At 37.0% G+C, this 19,271-nt stretch overlaps 1 protein-coding gene and 1 long non-coding RNA gene across 11 annotated transcripts in view; one reads left to right on the plus strand and one right to left on the minus strand.

The window, feature by feature from the left end:
• Positions 1–19,271, plus strand: part of PDE4D (phosphodiesterase 4D) — a 1,476,836-nt gene that overhangs the window by 1,161,808 nt on the left and 295,757 nt on the right. Inside the window, exon 1 of one of the 10 annotated variants that reach the window (XM_037022279.2) lies at positions 17,462–18,527. The exons of the other annotated variants lie outside the window; for them this stretch is intronic. Within the exon in view, the coding sequence (XP_036878174.1) occupies positions 18,463–18,527 (65 nt within the window). The 5' untranslated portion in view covers positions 17,462–18,462. Of the gene's footprint in view, positions 1–17,461; positions 18,528–19,271 lie in introns of those variants that run through there. 10 annotated transcript variants of the gene reach the window in all.
• On the minus strand, positions 1,638–11,127 carry LOC140849199 (uncharacterized). The gene is made up of 2 exons (XR_012130879.1): positions 5,732–11,127; positions 1,638–1,841 (listed from the first exon to the last, which is right to left on the minus strand). It is a non-coding gene; the product is annotated as an uncharacterized lncRNA (long non-coding RNA).

Genomic DNA, 19,271 nt, shown 5'->3' on the forward strand with positions numbered 1-19,271 from the left:
TACTTGAAGTTCTCTGCAGACTACCATTTGAAATAAGGGCTTTCAGATCTTTTTAAAAGAGAGATAGGAGTTGGATAGCGTTGGAGTGGGAAGGCTCAAAAGAGACTTAGGGAAAGTAACTACTGTTGTAGTTCCTGGGGACACAGGCAGATGCAACACTGCGGCCCCTGTGCTGTGGAGGTTCTGTCCTTGCAGGTGAGACCCACAGTGAAGAACACCAACAACAAAAATCAGGTAAGACAGATGAAATGAATAAAATGCAACAGTGTGGTGTTTTTCATGGGTATATATAATGATTCCCATACCCTCTTTTTATTGTAAACTCCCTGGAGCAAGTACTGTCTCTTTTATTTGTATTTAGCACAGTGACCTATAAATACTGCTTCATCTTTATAAGTATGTGATTCTATTCTAAATAGATGTTATTTAATCATTTGAGATTCATGTGAAGTTGGACTAAATTGATAATGTAATTACAGTTGCTGTTGCATGGAAGGACACGCTTTATACTTACGGAACTCTTTACAAATATCACAGTGTTGGAAGGTTCCTTTATAAGTTGTTAACTCTGAGGCTATCGTGGAAGTGTGTAAGTTGGCTTCATTTTCAACTCTACCCTTAATGTCCTTTGAAATCAGGACTGATTTTGCCTTCTTTTAACCTTTCCCTAAGTCTCTTTTGAGCCTTCCCACTCCAACCCTATCAGACTTCCATCTCTCTTTTAAAAAGATCTGAAAGGTTAAGTCACCTACTTATATTTAGTTACACTCTCAGCCATGTGTTGATTTTTTGTCGTGTACATAAGGAAGTAGGAGGACCAAGTTAATGAATGCACTGTGTGCAGTGCCTATCTGTGGTACAATATGACATGAATTAAAGTGAAAAATGTTCTATTTATCTGCACAAAATTCCTCCCTTTTAATTATATGGCAGCTAACCCTGTCAAACCTAGTGAATTTAACCTTTTTAAAAATGAGGTTTGTGTTTGTATTTTATTGATTACTTACTGTACCAGTTTCTGATTTAGTATTTGGCAACATCCACATTCATTGTATAAAGAACATGGTCCAAAGGAGTTAGACATGACCTCTCTAACATCAACTTACAGCGTTAATAAGGAATAATTACAACTAATGGTTGTTTTGAATATTGCAAGAGAAAATATAAAGGACCACGAGGATAGTAGGTATTGAATAAATATTAGTTTTCTTCCACCTTCCGTGGTTTACCTAACCAAATACTTATTCAACTAGTCACTCAGACTTCAGTTAATGATTAGCTAAAGAGTAACAGTGCAGATTTTTTTTTTTTAATTAAGTCTCTTAGGATTGGTTTCATGCATGGATGAGAGAGGCATTTGCCATTTCTCCACATTTAATTCTCCAATTCAAAAATTTCCTCATTAAAGGCCTGAAATGTTTGCCATTGGAAATTATTTACTATGCCTACTATTAAAACATAAATATCTGGTATTAGCCCACTGTCACATTAGCTATTCCACCTAAAGGGATATCTTAGAGATTCACAAAACAGTAAGTCATTAACTCCTAAATAATGGTTCAAAGAAAATCTGGTAATTCGGTCACAGTCCCCTCACTGAACTCATTTTGTATGGCTTCACAGTGCTGGCCAGACAGTATTTTTTAAATTTTTAATTAGTGCCAATATTTAAAATGAGAAGATCTCTCATATACTTTCAAACTTCTCTTTATAAGTGTAGAAAGTTGGTCCCATCGGGCTCTCATTCCTGGGGGATGAGCGCTCTTCTTTGTGGACATCTAATCACCCCAATAAAGGGCTTCATATGGTTCGATGATTCTTTGCCATGAGCTCTGTACCACCTAAAATAAAAAGGAAGAGGTAATACTTTTTTTGTAGTTTCTGCTCACATTTAGTTTTTGGAATGCCTATCATTTTCCATTAACATCTGAATATTTCTTGATTTCTATTATTGGCCTTTAGTGATAACCACATTTGAAAATATCCAGCAGACACAACTCCTGCAACAACCTTTTTAAAACTGTTGACAGTTACAATATTCTTTTTTCATTTTTTCTGAAAGCATCCTGTTAAGTTATTCCTAGTTCTTCATCTTAAATGACACAGAAAAGTTTTCTATTCATTGCAGAATACTAACAATTGCATAAAAGGAAGACACTGTCTTCTTTAAAAGTAAGAGTTAACATTCATTGAGTCCTTGACTGTGTGCTGAGCACATTTCTAAGTATTTTACCTGTATCACCTAAAATAATTCTCCCAACAACCCTAATTAATACCTATTTTATAATTGAAGATCTGAGGCATGGAGAGTTAAAGTAACAGGTCTCCAGAAGGGGCCAAGTTGAGACTTACGGCTTGACGCTGTGAGCCTGAGGTGTTCTGAGCCTCTGTCTGCTGCTGCTGTGTCTGTTAGGCCCAGATTTTTAGCCTCAGTGCTCCAGTCTGAACCTTTGGGATCTATTTAAAGTTGGAAAATACTGTTGCATCGTCTCATTGTCTTTAATACTTGAGAGTCACTCAAGCATTAACATATCCTCATGGCCCTGATCAGTTACAAAAGGGCAAGAACTCTTCAGCATTACTGAAGCCCTTTGAAAAATGAAAGGTTGGACCACCATTTTGCATGATTCCAAAGGTTCAGTTGCCATTGTGGTTTGTGAAAATGGTACCCTCTGGACCTGGGCAGTGAGTGCTCAGCCTGCATAGACCTATGCAGTGGCCCTGCTGAAGTGGTTCCTTACGCAAACAGTTTTCCTCCTCATTCTTTTAAATGATTCTAAGTGAGACCAACTACTCCCCCAAAACAGCTTCTGCATAGGTTTCTCCTCATGCTATGAATTGAAGATAAGCATTAAGTTTCCAAAGTTAATTTTACATAATCTAAAGATTTCTAGGAAATTCCTCAGCCTGAATCAAAATCCTCTACAGAGACAATCTTCTGCTTCCAGTCACATCACGACATTTTTGGAGACAAAGTTCCCATAAATGATCTCTAAGGACTTGGAGGCAAGTTGTGTATAGGCTTAGTTGACTGGAGAAGGTGACTGTGGGAGTCACTTTTTCACGCTGTAGCAGAGCCAGGCTGAAATGGTGACGCGCTGTGGCTCCAGCAGGGCACAAATGACCCTTCAGCTGATCATGCCCAGGGGTGTATGACTCCCGTGGAGTAAGGAGAGTCACTCAAACATTAACGCTTGACCTTGGCCTACCTGCAGATGCACAGTCCTGGTTACTAAAGGACAAGAGCTCTTCAGCATTACTGAAGCCATATAATTTCCAGTACAGGACCTAGTTAGGTAACAGCAACAATGAAGAAAAAGCATTTGCTTATTGAGGCCTCTGTTGAATATCTTGTGCTATTTCAAAATAATACATTCCATTTATCCTTAGAAAACAAAGTTTATTTCAGAGGTAAAAATATTGACCATACCCACTGAGCAATCGAGCAGAATGAGAGTCAAGAGTTAAATTCAGATAAACATGTTTCACTCTGGGCTAAAATCTGCTCTTTGTGTTTCTAGTTTAGCTATGTGGAGTAGAAACCTAACCCTAATTCAAACTACATCCCTGGGACTGAGTAAAAATAAAGTCGGTTCCCCTCAGGACTCTATAGCTTCTTCCTCCAGTATAGGGGGAATGCTAGAGCCCCAGCAACCCTCAGTTCATAAGTCATTAGTCAGGTATTTTAAAGGACAATTTGACAAATGATTTTGGTACAGCCAGACAGTAATGTTCAGTTTGGCCTTTCAAGAACCAAACCCTTGATTCATTATCTTGCACTCTCATGGGTTCAGTTATGATAGAGAAAACTTCAAGGAGAGCAACAATTTTTCTTCCAAACTAAATGATTAGGTGCTCTAGGGTGGTGACCACATCTTGTGCTTTTTAAAAATCATTTGATATCTAGTATGAGCTGGATCATGAGTAAGTCCCTGCAGTGAATGCTTCTTGCCGTCCTTCACATCAGTAGCAAAGTATAAGGTATAACTCATAATTATCAAAGTAATGCAGGACATAGTATGGTATCCAGAAATATAAAGTGTGTCTCCTTGCATGAGTCACTTCTTACCAGAATTCCATTTCCTTCCAGATCCCATTTCCATGACTCTGTTGTCCATAGCACTTAGTATTGTCCTCAGTGTTTGAGAGCTTATGAGCTTTTTATGGGTTATGAAAATACTTGAGAACTGAAAAATGAAGCAATTGATTCCAAAACACAAAAAGAAAACTGCAAAATCAAGTTTAAGATTTAATTAAAAGTTCAAAGTGTAATATTAGGCCAACTTCAATAATTGTCAAGTAAGTATTCATAAAAACTTCATTACGTTTGGAAAAAAAACTTGTGGGCTGAATTTTTTTCATTTGGCAAGGATTTCCATGCATTCTGGATGATACCAGAGAATCAGAGCCCTTCATTATTTAAATGAGTTCAATAGTAACCAAATTATTTTCAGAGTAAAGTTTTAAAGATCCTTTCCAGATTTTTATAACAGAATTATTGCATAATGTCAGAAGTGGGTCTATTTCAGTATGTTAGATATGATGTATAGTGGGGCCTACAAAAGGTCCTAAAACAGTTCTGCCTAAGCTACTACCCATTTGCAAGATTATTTTTAAAACATCTTGTTTTTTATTTTATTGATATACTGCACTTTAAATTAATTATAGTTTAGAGTTACTGTAATGTAACTCTTAAGAAAAAGTTAACTATATGCAGAAAAGTCTACAAGTCAGCCAGGGAATAACTTAAGTCCTGGAAGAATCTGGCTCATGTGAGACTTGTCAGCTGAATAAAGGCTTAAATTCATAGGACAGCTTTTTCTTATTCTCACCCCATATAGAATAGCAATCTTCCCTGAAAGTAAAAGGCATTTTGGTGTTATTTCTCCTAGCTCATTTGCCTTCAGCTTTCCTTAAAACAACTTCAGCAAATTACTATCCTTACGACTCAACTCTTTTGCAAATATCAGGCATAGCACTCTTTGCAAGAACAGAGGGAATACATAGAGTAGTTCCTCTGAAAATCACAGTTCTGTGTTGTTTGCAAGTATTTTCTTTGTTAGAGTTCACTGCTTGTCTGGAATGAACAGGCTGTCTTTCTCCCCAGAAGATCACAGATTGATAGACCAGGTCAGATTAAGTAGCAGCTAAATCTGCTTTCCTATCCCTTCTACAGGAGCTATCTGTTCTTAAACCAAATTTAACATGCCTATAGACACTCTCTTGAGGAAGGAAGGGAAATTAGTCTTCATTTTGAGAAAAGAATCAATATAGTAAAATAAAAATGCTCTTTTTCCAAAAGCTACTGTTGCATACCACATATACATATAGTTTGGCATCTAAACACATGGAATATTTATAAGTTTCGATTTCTGAAATGAAAATAATGATTAATTTCTAATGATTTCAATGTCACTTCCATAAAAAATTAATGACTATGGGTGGTGGTTAACTATCCTATCATCTTTGTCTAAGAATTGCTTAAATAAGTTTAAAAATAATAATTCTTCTGTTGAGATTCTGTTTGTTTAGTTCTGGAGGTCCTGGTTTTTCCCAGATGACATTTGGCTCTCATAAAAGACAAATCTAAGTCGCAACTTCAGGCCACAAGCATGCTGCTTAAGCTTTCCTAGACCTCAGTTTTCTCCACTGTTTCATGGAGGAAATTATAGTACCTAGCTCATGAGTTTGTTCAAATATTAAATGAGATGACATGTACAGAGCAACTTACCTACTGCCTGGGAATAGTGAACACTCAGTGAATGGAAGCTCTGCTTGTCACTTTTTGATTCATTCCTCTGGAGCCGAAAGGCCTGAGTTCTGGCCTGGTTCTTCTCTGTACTTAAGTTCCCTCATCTGATAAAAGGGTATATAAAACCTTCCTGTGGTTGATGAAAAGATAATGTACTAATACATATATTGTGACTCCAAACAGGTTCTGAGATCACTGGCCAGAATGTAGCCTTCCCATCTAGAGGCTTCACTCATGGACCATGAACTCTAAAATTTTAAGTCACGAGTGATTGACTTTGGCAGATTTTATAGGATCCCAGAAGCACCCTGCTGTTGTTCTGCAAGACATGTGAAAACTATTCCCGGAAGAGTCATTCTCTGATTTGAGCTTGTGAAAGGTCCCTTTTGGAATTTGAACACACTATCTGAGTGGAATAGCACATTACATAATAGCTTCTCTAGGTTAAGGCTTTTTCTCGTAAAGACTTAAGAAAGAATCTTTTCTTACTTAACAGTGATGCTGAGGCCAGCTCAGTGCCTGCCTATGACCTCTCCCAGTGTGTTTCATATGTTCCTTTTTCTTTGGGAGAAAATTTTTATTGTAAGGATGTAAGAATTCTGTTTTGACAAAGAAGTATCAAAAGTAGCTTTCAGGGATAGAGGCTTATGAAAAAGAAAACAGGCAAGACTCAGTTTTTGAAATCTAATTCCATCCATGAAGCAAATGCCACAAAAGTGAACAGGAAGAAAATTTGTAAGAGACTTATCTGCCACTGTTGACCAAAGATTTATTCTGTTGTTAGGCAAATACCCTGTGAGCCAGACATTGTGTTTGGTACTATGAATGTAAAGATGGATGGATCCCATTTCCTGTTTTCAGGGAACTTACAACATTATGGAAACCCAGGTGTCTCCTCAGGGCCAGATACTGGGAATGCAAGGATGAGAAGCCACAATCCCTTCCCCTCAACAAATGTGAGGCTCACAGTATTGTGTTCATAAGCATTCTGGTTGGAGTTAGCACTGGAATCTAGAGGATTCCAGCATTCAGACTGAAAAGCAATGGGACCAGAGGTGTTAACTCCGAGTTGATTCTTGACCAAAAATGTGAGGTTAAAGGAAAGAAAGGTAATTGTGCCAGAGAAGCATGTGTAAAGGCCTGAAAATGATAGGGAGCGCAGGATTGCAGATGGGGGCCACACATTTTCTCATTGAATCCCAGAGTGACACAGGAAGGAAGCCAGATGCATCCATCATCCCACTTTATAAAGGTGTTGAACTTTAGTGAGGTTAAGTTGTTTCTTTTTTTAAGGTAACACAGTCAAAATCAGTGGCTGTGGAACTCTCCGATATTCCAGTAATTTCTGTGTGCACTGCCATACATCGTAAATATGTTACAGGTAAATGATAATAACAATAATAATAATCAAAATTAACCAAAGGTGTTCACAGATTGAATGAAGCCAAGAGGCTGAACTTCTGAATTTGTCTTGGGGTTAGTTGCTTTTCACTGCTGCTTGTATTAGATCTGAAGGGTGAGCTGGGTGTCGGCTCACAGAGTCCCTTCCTGTGGTTCGAGACTTACCAGGCAGGCGAAACAGCACAGGCAGATTTGGGCCGTTGCATGTAAGACTGTGTGACTGCCATTTAGGGTATGAAAAATTAGTTATTAAGGGTAAGGCTGAATGATAGATTGCATCCAAATGGTACACGGTTTTGTTTAATAAGCAGAGAAGGCTGATTGATCTGTATGGAAAGGAAAACTACTGAAGGTTTATTAAGCAGGGAATTTAGCATATTAAGGTTTGTGCCTTTGAAAGATAACCCAAGACAATACAGACAGTAAACCTTTAAAGTGTAAGACTGGAGACAAGAACAGTATTTACAGTCTATTATGTAAAGGGAGTCAGGGTCAAAACAAAGACGAAACATGAAACAATTATTTTAAGTCAGAGTTTATTGTAACATATACTGTTAAGTTTTAAAGCTGCTTTCCTCCATATTCACTGAATTCTCTTTTAAAACTTGTTTTTAAGAGTAGGTATCATTTATTAATCCCTTACTATAGGCCAAACACTTTGCCAAGGTTTTACGTGTCTCATTTAATCCTCACAAAACTGTATTTCATCTCTGTTTTATAGCAGAGGAAACTGAAGATTAGAGAATGCTAAGTAACTTGTTCAAGTTTAGACAGCTAGTCATTAGTGGAGTTTGGATTTGTACCCAGGCACTCTGACCCTAAAGGCTACTGTTTAATCCTATATATCCTTCCTACTTAATAGACAGTGTCTCAAAAAGTAGACCTTCTACACTAAATAGAACTTACTGGTAATGTGTGGTCATGGTGAAATTGCTTGAGTTGTCTGGATTATTTTACCAATACTTTTAACATGGGCAAGGAAGAATATTATCAAGCAAACGTAAATTAAATGGGCCCAGTGAAGGTTTTCTGTCTAATAAATCAATTTTCTTCCACGTCTATATCATCAGGAAAATTATCATTAAAGTACATTTTGTGTACCTTTCTTTCTGACAGATTATTTTCCAAATCTTATTTAATGAACACCCCAATTCATCTCTCAATATTTGAATCAGGGCTCATTCGGCAGTGTGATTTTTCCAGTTGTTTTAGCTCTTTCAAAAAGTCTTTTAAAAGTTATTTCCATTAATATAATTTAATTTTAGACTGTTTATCCCCTGAGATATGTGGAATTAGGAAGTACTTGATTAAGACAGAGGGTCTGTTATAAATCTGAAATCAGAACTAAGATCATAATATGACCAATATGATCATAGGACATACAATCTGGATATATGCTCAGAACATCTGTATATATATTGAAACAAAATAACAGTTAAAGAGATGATTTAAAAGAAAACACACCAGATGTTGGTCAAGGCAAATATTTGTGTTCTGGACTTTGTGTCTATATAGCAGCAAGCAATACTTTATAAAGAATCAGTGATGAATAAAGCAAGTATATTGATTTCTCAAGATGAATTGTCTTAAACCTTTTGTTTCTAATGGTTTGTTTTTCTCTTTAAGAATAACACATCTAGAATTAGACTATCAGATTCCAAAACTACCATTAAAATTTAATCTTCTTGGTTCCACTTATAAGGGGTATCTAAAATAGTCAAGTTCATAGAAGCAGGAAGTAGAATGGTGGTTGTGAAGGGGCTGAGAGGAGAGGAGTTGGGGGAGTATTGTTTAATGGGTACAGTGTTTCAGGTGGGAAAATGAGAAAGTTCTAGAGATGGATGGTAGTGATGATTGATTCAATGTGAATGTACCTCATGCATTGCCTATACACTAACGGGGATTAAAATGATAAATTATATGTGTGTTCGGTGCATTTTATTACAATTAGAAAAAACTTACTCTTGACCTATACTTATAGAGGGGTAAAATATATTGAGTCATTTAATAAATACAGTTTTTACATACTTGGGCTTTGACAGACACAGCCAATTCCTTTATTTTAAAGTAAAATTTACAGATTTCTAGCTTTAAAAGAGTGGATTAAAGACCTCCCTATATTCTATTTCTCTAAAAACATCACCCAAATCAATAATTAGCACAAGAAGATAAAAGGCACATTATGTCTTTGAGGAAACTAGGAAATATCTGTAAACCACAATGCATAAAGATAGAAGTGGATGGAGAAATAGTCAGTTACTTAACCAAATAAGGGTGCAACACTAAAGAGAAATAAGCTGAACTGCCTGCCTCCAGACCCTGAGAAAGCACTTAAGATCTTTCTTCCCATAAAAGGGAGTCTATAAAAATGCATTTAATATATACTTATCCCCAAAGCCCTCACTCTTTTTCAGTACAGTCTACATACCCCCACATCCCTTCCAATATAAGACAGAGATTCTGGAATAATCAGGAGATGGGAGACAGAGGAATAAATGCAAACAGAAGAATTAAATGAACTTCTACAAACTGATCAGTACGACCTCTGCTCCCTTTCCTCTCCGTACCAGGATGCTAGCAGGCAGATTTACATATATTTCTAGAAAAACCCATCTACCCCAGAGGGGAAATAAATCTTAAGAGTGATGTTTAGGGTGGCCAAATCAAATGCCTGCTGGGTACCTGCTCACACTACAGTAAAGCTCCCACCGTGCCAGCCCCATTCATGCACCCAGAGCTTCCCATTCCCTTTCTGGGGCTCACCCTCATACATGACCTGGGGTCAGGGAACACAGCAGGAATTTGAGGATCCTACTCTCATCACTGTTTGAAGAACTATTTGCATGTAATTTTTAAATAAGGCTAAAGTATTTAATTAAAAATGGGGTTAAACTTGCAGAGATGCATTTAAGTAGACAAGAATAACAGGAAATGTGAAAGAGGGAGGAAAGGGGGAATAGAATACAAAGGAAATACCACATTATGAAATTTTAAATTTGATTATTTGTTTGCTACAATGTCCTTTTTTTGAAATCCAAGATTTTGAATTAGTACAAAGTTCTGAAAGTCAACCAACAAATGCATTTCATGTCAACAATATTGATCCCATGCAAAAATATTGATTATAGTTTAAAAAACTAGTTTTCTGTACCTTTTAAGAAACAATGAAATTTGTTGACAAATGTGAAATCTGTACATTATCAGAGGTCTCACAGATTGTTACCTTTTAAAGTGAACATTTGTTAAGTCACCCTCCCCTAATGAGGCAATCAAAATGCCATCTGTTGTGTAGGTAACAGGCCACCATTACTCACTTTATAAGTGTGGCTAAAAAAGACCTTATCACGCTTTACAGCTGACACACTCAGGATGTTGTCATTAACACCCTCATCATAGGGTTTATGAGTCTAACAATTAGAAACAAGGACCTTGAACTCAGACTGTTTAATCCTGGATATCTTGAAATCTAAAATTTAATGGCTGTAAGTATACCCATTGTTGTACCTGTAGCACTCACACTAGTTTTTAAGGTATATTCATTAATTGCCACTGTCCACCTGAAGAGGACGGATGACTTTTAAAATCAATTCCAAAGAACCCAGTAACAATTTGTATCTCCCTTTCTCCTCCCCATACCTCCACACGCATCAGTTACATCTGGATTCAAATACTTTTTCTGCCACCAGTAATATGATGTTGGACAAACCACTAATTTTCTTTATTCATAAAATGAGTATTATCACACATAACTTGCAGGGGTGTTGTGATGATTAAATAATGAAGTATACATAATATACTTAGTAGGTGATTAATAAATAATAGTGACTACTTTTTATTTGTGAAAGCTTTATTTTAAACACATTTTTAATACACAGTCAATCTTTTAATCAGTGTAGAACAGTTTTTTCTGTTTCCTTTGTCAATTTTTGTTGGTTATTTTTTCAAGGAATTTGCCTATTTTGCTTAAATTTTCAAATATATTGGTATAAAATTGTTCAAAATGTATTTCATTTTTTATGTATATAGGCACTAATACTCACAATGTGTTTTCTCATTTTAGTTTTTTGTCAGAACTGCTAGGTGTTTGTCAATTTATTAGTCTTCACAAGAAACCAGCTTTTGGCATAATTTTTTTTAGCTTTTGACTTTGATGGTTTTCTTCTTTATATACTTTCTTGTTGCATTGTTTTGAACTCCCATCCTTTTTAAAAAATTTTATTCTACTGATAAAGTATAATTAGCTATCTTTCTAGCTTCTTGGTATATCATATAAAATATTGTCAATCTTTCTCTTTTCTGTTTTCCCCCAGCTTTATTGGAATATAATTGACAAATAAAATTGTATGATTTAAAGTGTACGCGGTGATGATTTGAGTATGTATACACTGTGAAATGATTACCACAATCAGGTTAATTAGTACATCCATCACCTGAGATAGTTACAGTGTTTTTTTGGGGGGGGGGTGTATGTGGTGAGAATGCTTAATTTAAGATCAGCTCTCTTAGCAAACTGCAGGTACACATAGAGTATTAATTGTGGTCACCATGCTGTATTAGGTCTGCAGAGTGCTGAAAGCTCTTATGCTCAGGCCAGCATCTCTGTTTCCGATATCCCTCAGTTCTTGATACCACCTTTCTACTTTCTGTTTCTGTGAGTATGACTTTTTTCTTCTTTTTTTTTCTGTTAGATCCTATATGTAAGTGAGCTCATACAGTACTTGTCTTTCTCTAATTTATTTTACTTAGCGGAATGTCCTCCAGGTTCATCCATCGCACAAGTGGCAGGGTTTCCTCTTTTCTCATGGCTGAATAATATTCATTATTATTGTATATATGTTGTATATACATATAGATACATACACACCACACCATCTTACCCCCTCATCCACCCACAGGCACTCAGGTTGTTTCCTTATCTTGGCTACTGTGAATAATAATGCAGTGAACATGGAAATGCAGATATTTCTTCAAGATAGTAATTTCTTTCCTTTAGATTATATACCCAGCAGTGGGATTTCTGGATCATGTAACCCTGTTTTTAAAATTTTGAGGAACCTCCATATTGTTTTCCATTGTGGCTGCATCAATTTTCATTCCTATCAACAGTGTATGAGGGTTACCTTTTCTCCACAGTCTTGCCAACACTTGTTATTTTTTGTCTTTTTGATAAAAGCCACCCTAACAGGTGTGAGTTCATGTCTCATTGTGGTTTTAATTTGCATTTCTCTGATAATTAGTGGTGTTCAGCACCTTTTCATGTACCTGTGGCCCACCTGTATGTCTTCTTTAGAAAAATGTCTACTCAGGTCCTTTGATAATTTTTTAATCAATTATTTGGGGTTTTTTTGCTATTGAGTTGTATGAGTTTTTAATATATTTTTTATATTAACCCCAAATTAGATATGTAGTTTGCAAATAATCTTTTCCTATTCTGTAGGCTGCTTTTTAGTTTTCATTGAAATTGTGGTTTATAAGAAATACATATTAGTCGTTCAGATGGTCAAAAGGTATTTATCATATATATTTGGTCTTCATCTATTGGTTCATGGCTCAACAACTAAAACCCTTGGAATTTCCTGTGATAAGAGTGATCAAGGTGTCTTTTGTTATGTTAATGAGGCGACTTTCAGAGAGCCCCTAGGTTATCTAAGGTTGGGGGCTGGATGCCAGAGGAACCAACCTTGTGATTAGAGGGTCAGAAATTTCAGGCCAACCTGGACCTCTGGGGAGGAAAGAAGGCTTGGAAATTGAATCAATAGGCCGTGGCCAATGATTTGATCAAATATTTCTATGTAATGAAGTCTTTATAAAAACTCAAAAAGAATGGGATGCAGAGTGTTGGGGAGGAAAAATTTTGCAGTTCTTGCTGTTTAAGAATCAAATTGACTTGAGACTGATTAATAGGAGAAAATCAGCTTTAACTTTGTACCTATGGGAATACACTCGTACATATATGACAGGTTCAAATATAGAAAGGTAAAATGAGATATGTATGCCATCTTGAGCTAAGGAGTAGGTTAGGGGCCTTGAACTTCAAAGGGGAGAAGGGCAGTTCATAGGGCAATGAAAAGATTAGATGTTTGCTCTACCATGCGCATGGGTCTTTTAGATAAAATTTATCTCTGGCAATAACCCTTATTTTTTGAAAGACCTCAATTCAGATTTTTCTAGATAGTTAAGGGAGGGGCAAAACTTTCTCTTGAGCCCATAGGGTCTTGATGTCCTTCAGCCTAAAATAGTCCACGTGCAAAGTGGCACACCTTGAGGTGGTCTGCCCTTCATCCGTACAAGAACTTCCAGGTTGGTGAACTTGTGGAAATGGGAAGAGAGTGGCATGCTGGGATAGGGCATGGATGCTCTGCACCTTTTTGCCATATCTTGTCTCATGCATCTTTGCCATCTGGCTGTTCCTGAGTTACATCTTCTTATAGTAAATGGTAATTTAGATTGTAAATGCATTCCCTAAGTTATTTGAGCCATTCTATCAAATTAATCAAACCCAAGTTAGTGGTTGTGGGAACCTCTGATTCATAGCCAGTTAGTCAGAAGCATAAACACCTTGGCTTGCAGCTGGCATCTGAAGACAATGGGAAGCAATCTTACGGGACTGAGCCCTTCACCTGTAGAAAATAATGCTGTCTCCAGGTATAAAGTGTCAAAATTGAGTTGAATTCTGGGACAGCCTGCTGGTGTCAGAGAATTATTAGTGTGGGAAACTGTTCCCATCCACATACACACACACACTGAAATTGGGTAAAGAACCCAAAAGAATTTTGTTGATGGTTTCCTTTACTGTGCAGAAGCTTTTTAGTTCAATGTAAGGATTAAATGCAATTCGTATCAAAATTCCAATGACATTTTTGGCAGAAATAAGGAGGACAATCCTAAAATTCTTAGGGAACCACAGAAGAACATGAATAGAGAAAACATCTTGAGAAAGAAGGAAAAAACTGTAGGCATCATGCTTCCCAGTTTCAAACAATATTACAAAGCTGTGGTAATCAAAACTGTGGTTCTGGCATAAACACAGACCCAGTGAGAGCCCAGAAATAAAGTCGTGCATATACAATCAATTGATTTTCAACAGAGGAGCTAAGAACATATAATGGGAAAAGGATAATCTCTTCAATAAATGGTGCTGGGAAAACTGAATAGCCACATACCCCTGGACACCTTATAGTATACCACTCACAAAAATACTCAAAATGGATTAAAGATTTAAACATAAAACATGAAACTGTAGAACTAGACAAAAATGGGAAAAACTCCTTGGCATGGGTCTTGGCAATGATTTCTTGGATATGCAACAAAAACAAAATTAAACAAGTGGGGAATATATCAAAATCATAATTGATTATTATTCTGACTTGACAGTTTATGAGTGAGTTAGGAAACCTGAAGGTCAGAAGCTCTCAAACTATAATACTCTGGGCTTCTCCTCAGGAATTAAAGCATATAGTTCTTTGGAGGTTCATGTCTATAGGAAACTCCTTGAATCAAGTTGTATATCTAGTGAGTTTAATAAAATGGCAAACTGCTGGAAATTCCCCTCTACATAAGGAAAATACCTACATTATTTCTCAATAATGAGGACATGCTGCAAGAGTTCAAAATGACCTGCTTTTATTTATGTTAGAATACAGTGTGGAATACCAGGAAACTTTTAAAAAATTGCAGGGGCATGGTTATTTTTCCTAAAAAGTTATTTGATCTATCTGCAGTCCTGAATTTAAGCATGTCTGACACAACCTGTATATCTTGTTGGTTTATAACATAGCTCTGAAAAATCTGCTCATGACAGATTAGAGAGTGTAGACTATTGATTGCAATCTGAAAATAAAGGTTTACTAAGAGAACAGTGGATTTGAAAATGGGCAGAGTATTTCAGAGTAGTCATATCTGAGAAAACTTGGATTATGTAGTAAAACAATTGCTTAATACTTCATGCAATGGCTTCAGGTACTGTTTCATGTTAAATTTTTGGTTCTTGATAATTGTCATCAGTCCCACCAGGTGTGCTCTCCGCACTGAATGACAAGAGAAGGGGAAATCGTGTCTGAGGGTGCAGCCAAAATACTTGCGTGCAGTTGATGCTTTCTACATGAGTGTTGCCCATATTGTATTGTGGACACTTTAGTGGTATAGGAGAGATTTTAAGTGATATTTGATTCGATTATTTCTATTAATACTTGTACTTTTGGGGGGAAATGTTACCGGCATATCAAACCCATTTACCAAATAAATATAATGTTACCTTTTAAATTGATATTATTTAACTAAAAAAAAAATTGAGTCAATGAAAAAATATATCAAATAAGTAATGATATGGATGGTTTACCGATAAGACAGAACTTGTGGAAGTCCTGTGCAATGATGCCAGTTTAGAAAACATCATACTGCACAGTGGTTTGATTCAAGAAAATATATACAAATGGATGACATCAATGAATGTTTTACACACCTGTGGTACAGACCATCAAACTTTTATGGTGAAAATTGTCAAATAGAAATCTGTTTAAAGCTATACAATTCAGTACATCAAGAGAATGATAGAAGTATTAGTATCTTCTGGATCAAATGCATGTTCTCCAAAGCCTGACAGGTGAGAGCCACAGGGTTCCGGAAGTCCAGTCTCCTTTGATTCAGGCATCTTTGTCAGCCTGTACACCATTATATATGTGTACTAACAGGAGCTGGAGGGCAGTGTTATATCTGCTCCATTCTGAGATGTTTTTCAGAGGAAAAAATGCGTAACACTCAGATTACAAAGCATTGTATCAGAAATGTTCAGGTGAAACAATTGCCTTAGAATAGAGAAAACACTGTAACATTGAATAATGTAATACTGAATAAGTGCTGTTAGTTTTTTATTCTGTCACTACCTTAAACAAAATCAGGGAAAGAAGGAAAATAAAAAATTCAACTCTCAGTAGCCTGATAATATTGAGCTAAGTGAGCTCACTGCACAGAGGGCCTCCTGGGGGATGGGGCAACACAAGGCTGATTATTTCATCAGAGTTCAGCACGCAATATTCAGACACTACATTCTGTGATCATTGTCATTTTCTTCCTCAAATGGCAACCAGAAGATATTTGATAGACCTTACATCGAAGAGAGAGCAGTGCTTCATATAAATAATAGTAGTGCTTACTTTTATTTACTCAGTTTGTTTTTTCTTCCTTTTACTACATTAAAATTCCAGGAAGACAAATGGCAAACCTCCTTTGATAAGCCCTCTCACGGCAACACATGAGTTGTCTCGCAAACCTCCTTTTGAATTCCCAAAAGTATGTGATTGGCTAACCTGCCTTAAAGTGCCATCAATACCCTAAATGTGGGACAGAGCTGAGACTACGCGAATGTCCCTGAGCAGTCATAGGAAAACTGAACAGCCAAAGGAGATAATTATATGGAAAGCAGTTTATTGGCATTTGCCTTAAAAGGCCTGAGGGTCACTAAGAGGACGCTAAATCACAAATGCACCTTGAAGCACGACTGGGATGGAATTTGAAGATTTTGTTGGGACAAGGCAGCCAGAGCCTCTGGCGGAATGCCGTACTACATTAATTTTCCAAGTCCTTTGGGTGGGTCACAATTGCACTCCAACATCCTGCCTGCAAACGCTAAATAAATACCAAGTTCACGTCAGACTAGAGAACCGACGTAGTAACTACTGTCATTCAAGGAATCAGAATGCTTAAATTACTTTCACTTGGTAATTCCCGTCCAGAATCACTCAAGTCGGCACACCCAGATGAATATGTATCTTGACGCTAATGTTCAGAGGGATAGCCACAGTAGTCAAACGTTCCTTTTCTTAGAAGCAGGCAAATCAGCTTAGATTATATCTACTGTAATAGAACAGCTTTTATTTAGAGGTTGAAGGTGGGGCAGGGATTGGTTTTCACAATAAGAGATGTTAAAATGATAAGACTTTCATCCTTACTGAAGAGCTGGTAAGATTTAGTAAACCCAGAATCTCAATGTATGAAAACCAATGACTTTTGCATATGATTTTTCAAAAAGAAATAAGGCTTAGAAAACATTGTGCAAGGAAACAGCCTCAGTACATGTAGCCACTTGTCTAGCAATAATACATTAGATTTTTCAGTGTAAATGTTCCAGCACAACCTAATGCAATAACGTCTGCTATACACTCTGTTAATTTTTAAGAGGCAAGTTGCATCCCTATAACCAACCCCACAGCGTGGCAATTAATTAAATATATTGTTCAAAATAACAACTGCTAAATCCTCAAGTCATCTCCACTTTGCTTGTGATGAGAAGTTTTAGTTTTCAGTGCAGAACTTCAAGAGAATCACTTTTTGGTGGGGAGGAGAGGTAAACAACTCACTGGCAAAGGGGTGTGTTCCTTATAAACGTACTCAGGGTATCTTACCCTCGATAAACACAGACACCCCTTTTCCCAGAGGAGGAAATAGTTTTATAAGTTTCAAGAGGTCTGTCTGCTTGGCTGGTTTACAATTTGGTCTCTGGCGCTGGTCTGTCCCTTAGCTTTGTAAATTTCAGCAACGGATGAGACCAGACTGGGCTGGTTTTCTTTCTTTCCTCTCTCACTTCCCTGCGATGTTTTGAACTGCCTTCCTACAGACGTCATACAGCCCTTGAGGAATAGTTTCTGCCTGGCGAGATTGAATGATAGTTCTCATTCACAAAGGCTTGGACTCAGATTCTAAGCAGGGGACACAGCGGAAATTACATTCACAGGTAAAGCAGTGGACTCAGCCGAAGTGTGGAGAGCTTTGTTGCCTCGCTGACTTCTTGGCTCCCAGAGAAGAGTGTTTTCCTGTGGTCGCCCTGAAATGGAACTTCCCTGACAGCTCTCCCTGTGTTACAATACCTCGCGGTCATTTTCTTTTCCTTTCACTCTACCTGAGTCCTTTTAGAGGGGTGGAAACCTTTAAACCTGTTACTATGGATTTGCAAAAAAGACAAGATCAAGTGGTTCTTTCACTGTGTTGGTTTCCCTTATGATCAAATGAAGAATAGATTCAAAATTCAGTTCCTCCCTTTGCAATGCAAAACAGAAAAGAAGCTGTCACTTCCGAACAGCCGGGTGCTGGAGTAAATTCAGCATGAAAGAGGAAAGAGCTCCTGTGACCTAGAAGCTTCCCTATGCTTTGGCCTGGGGGCCTGAGTTGGACTCCGGGAAATTTGGATTTCTTCAAGCAGCCTCCCTTGGAAATGGAGTATATTTAAAACTGTCTTTGTAGAAAGACAGCTGAAATGTATTAATCAGAATACGTGAAGACTTTTTTCCCCCCTTTTTCTATTTCTTTTCTTCAAGATGAGCATTATTATGAAGCCAAGATCCCGGTCTACAAGTTCCCTAAGGACTACAGAGGGAGTCTGGTAACGTGCTTATCTCTCATGCTCTCCCTTTCTTTCCTTTTAAGATTGACGTAATACTTGAGTTCTTGCAACAGCTGACAAGGTTCCAGAGTTAGGTATGATGTTAAGGCTTTGTTAGAAAATAGCACAGTATTGGAGGCACTTTGATTCACTATTTTGTGCCCATTTTTGTCTACTCTAAAAACAGTAATGCTCACGTTTTTTTAAACCCCATGTAGAGTGTAACGATTCGTTTGGTGATCATTTTTAGAGAAGGAAAGAAACTTTGCAAATATGTTGGGAGTTTAGAAAATGAAAACGTGTCATCTTTCACTGCGGTTTTGGTTGCTTGCTTTCTCATCTTCCTTGCATGATGCTAGCAGGCTGATAGTTGATGATGGTCTTTGACATTGTCTTTAGAAGGTACCTTGGCTCTTAGCATAGATGTGTTAGAGAAAATAATGTTATGTATCTTTAATCACACAACTAACTTGAATTTAACTCTGTGGCTAAATGTATGTCAAGGTAGCTAAATGTATCTCAAGTTGCTTATCATTCATCATTTCTTATGCATTATTTTGTTAATGATGTTCCCTAGTGATTCTGTTTTTGTTCATTTTTAGTGCTTTCACCTAATGAAAAGACTGTTCATTTCAATTTTTTCTAATTTTTTACTCTACTGTTTCCCCAATACGATTTGATATGCTCATAAGCATTTGGCCCTTAAAGAATATTTTCCCGATAAAATAACTTTTGTGTCCAGAA

The sequence above is a fragment of the Manis javanica genome, chromosome 1, assembly GCF_040802235.1.
Source record: "Manis javanica isolate MJ-LG chromosome 1, MJ_LKY, whole genome shotgun sequence".
NCBI classification, from domain to species: domain Eukaryota; kingdom Metazoa; phylum Chordata; class Mammalia; order Pholidota; family Manidae; genus Manis; species Manis javanica.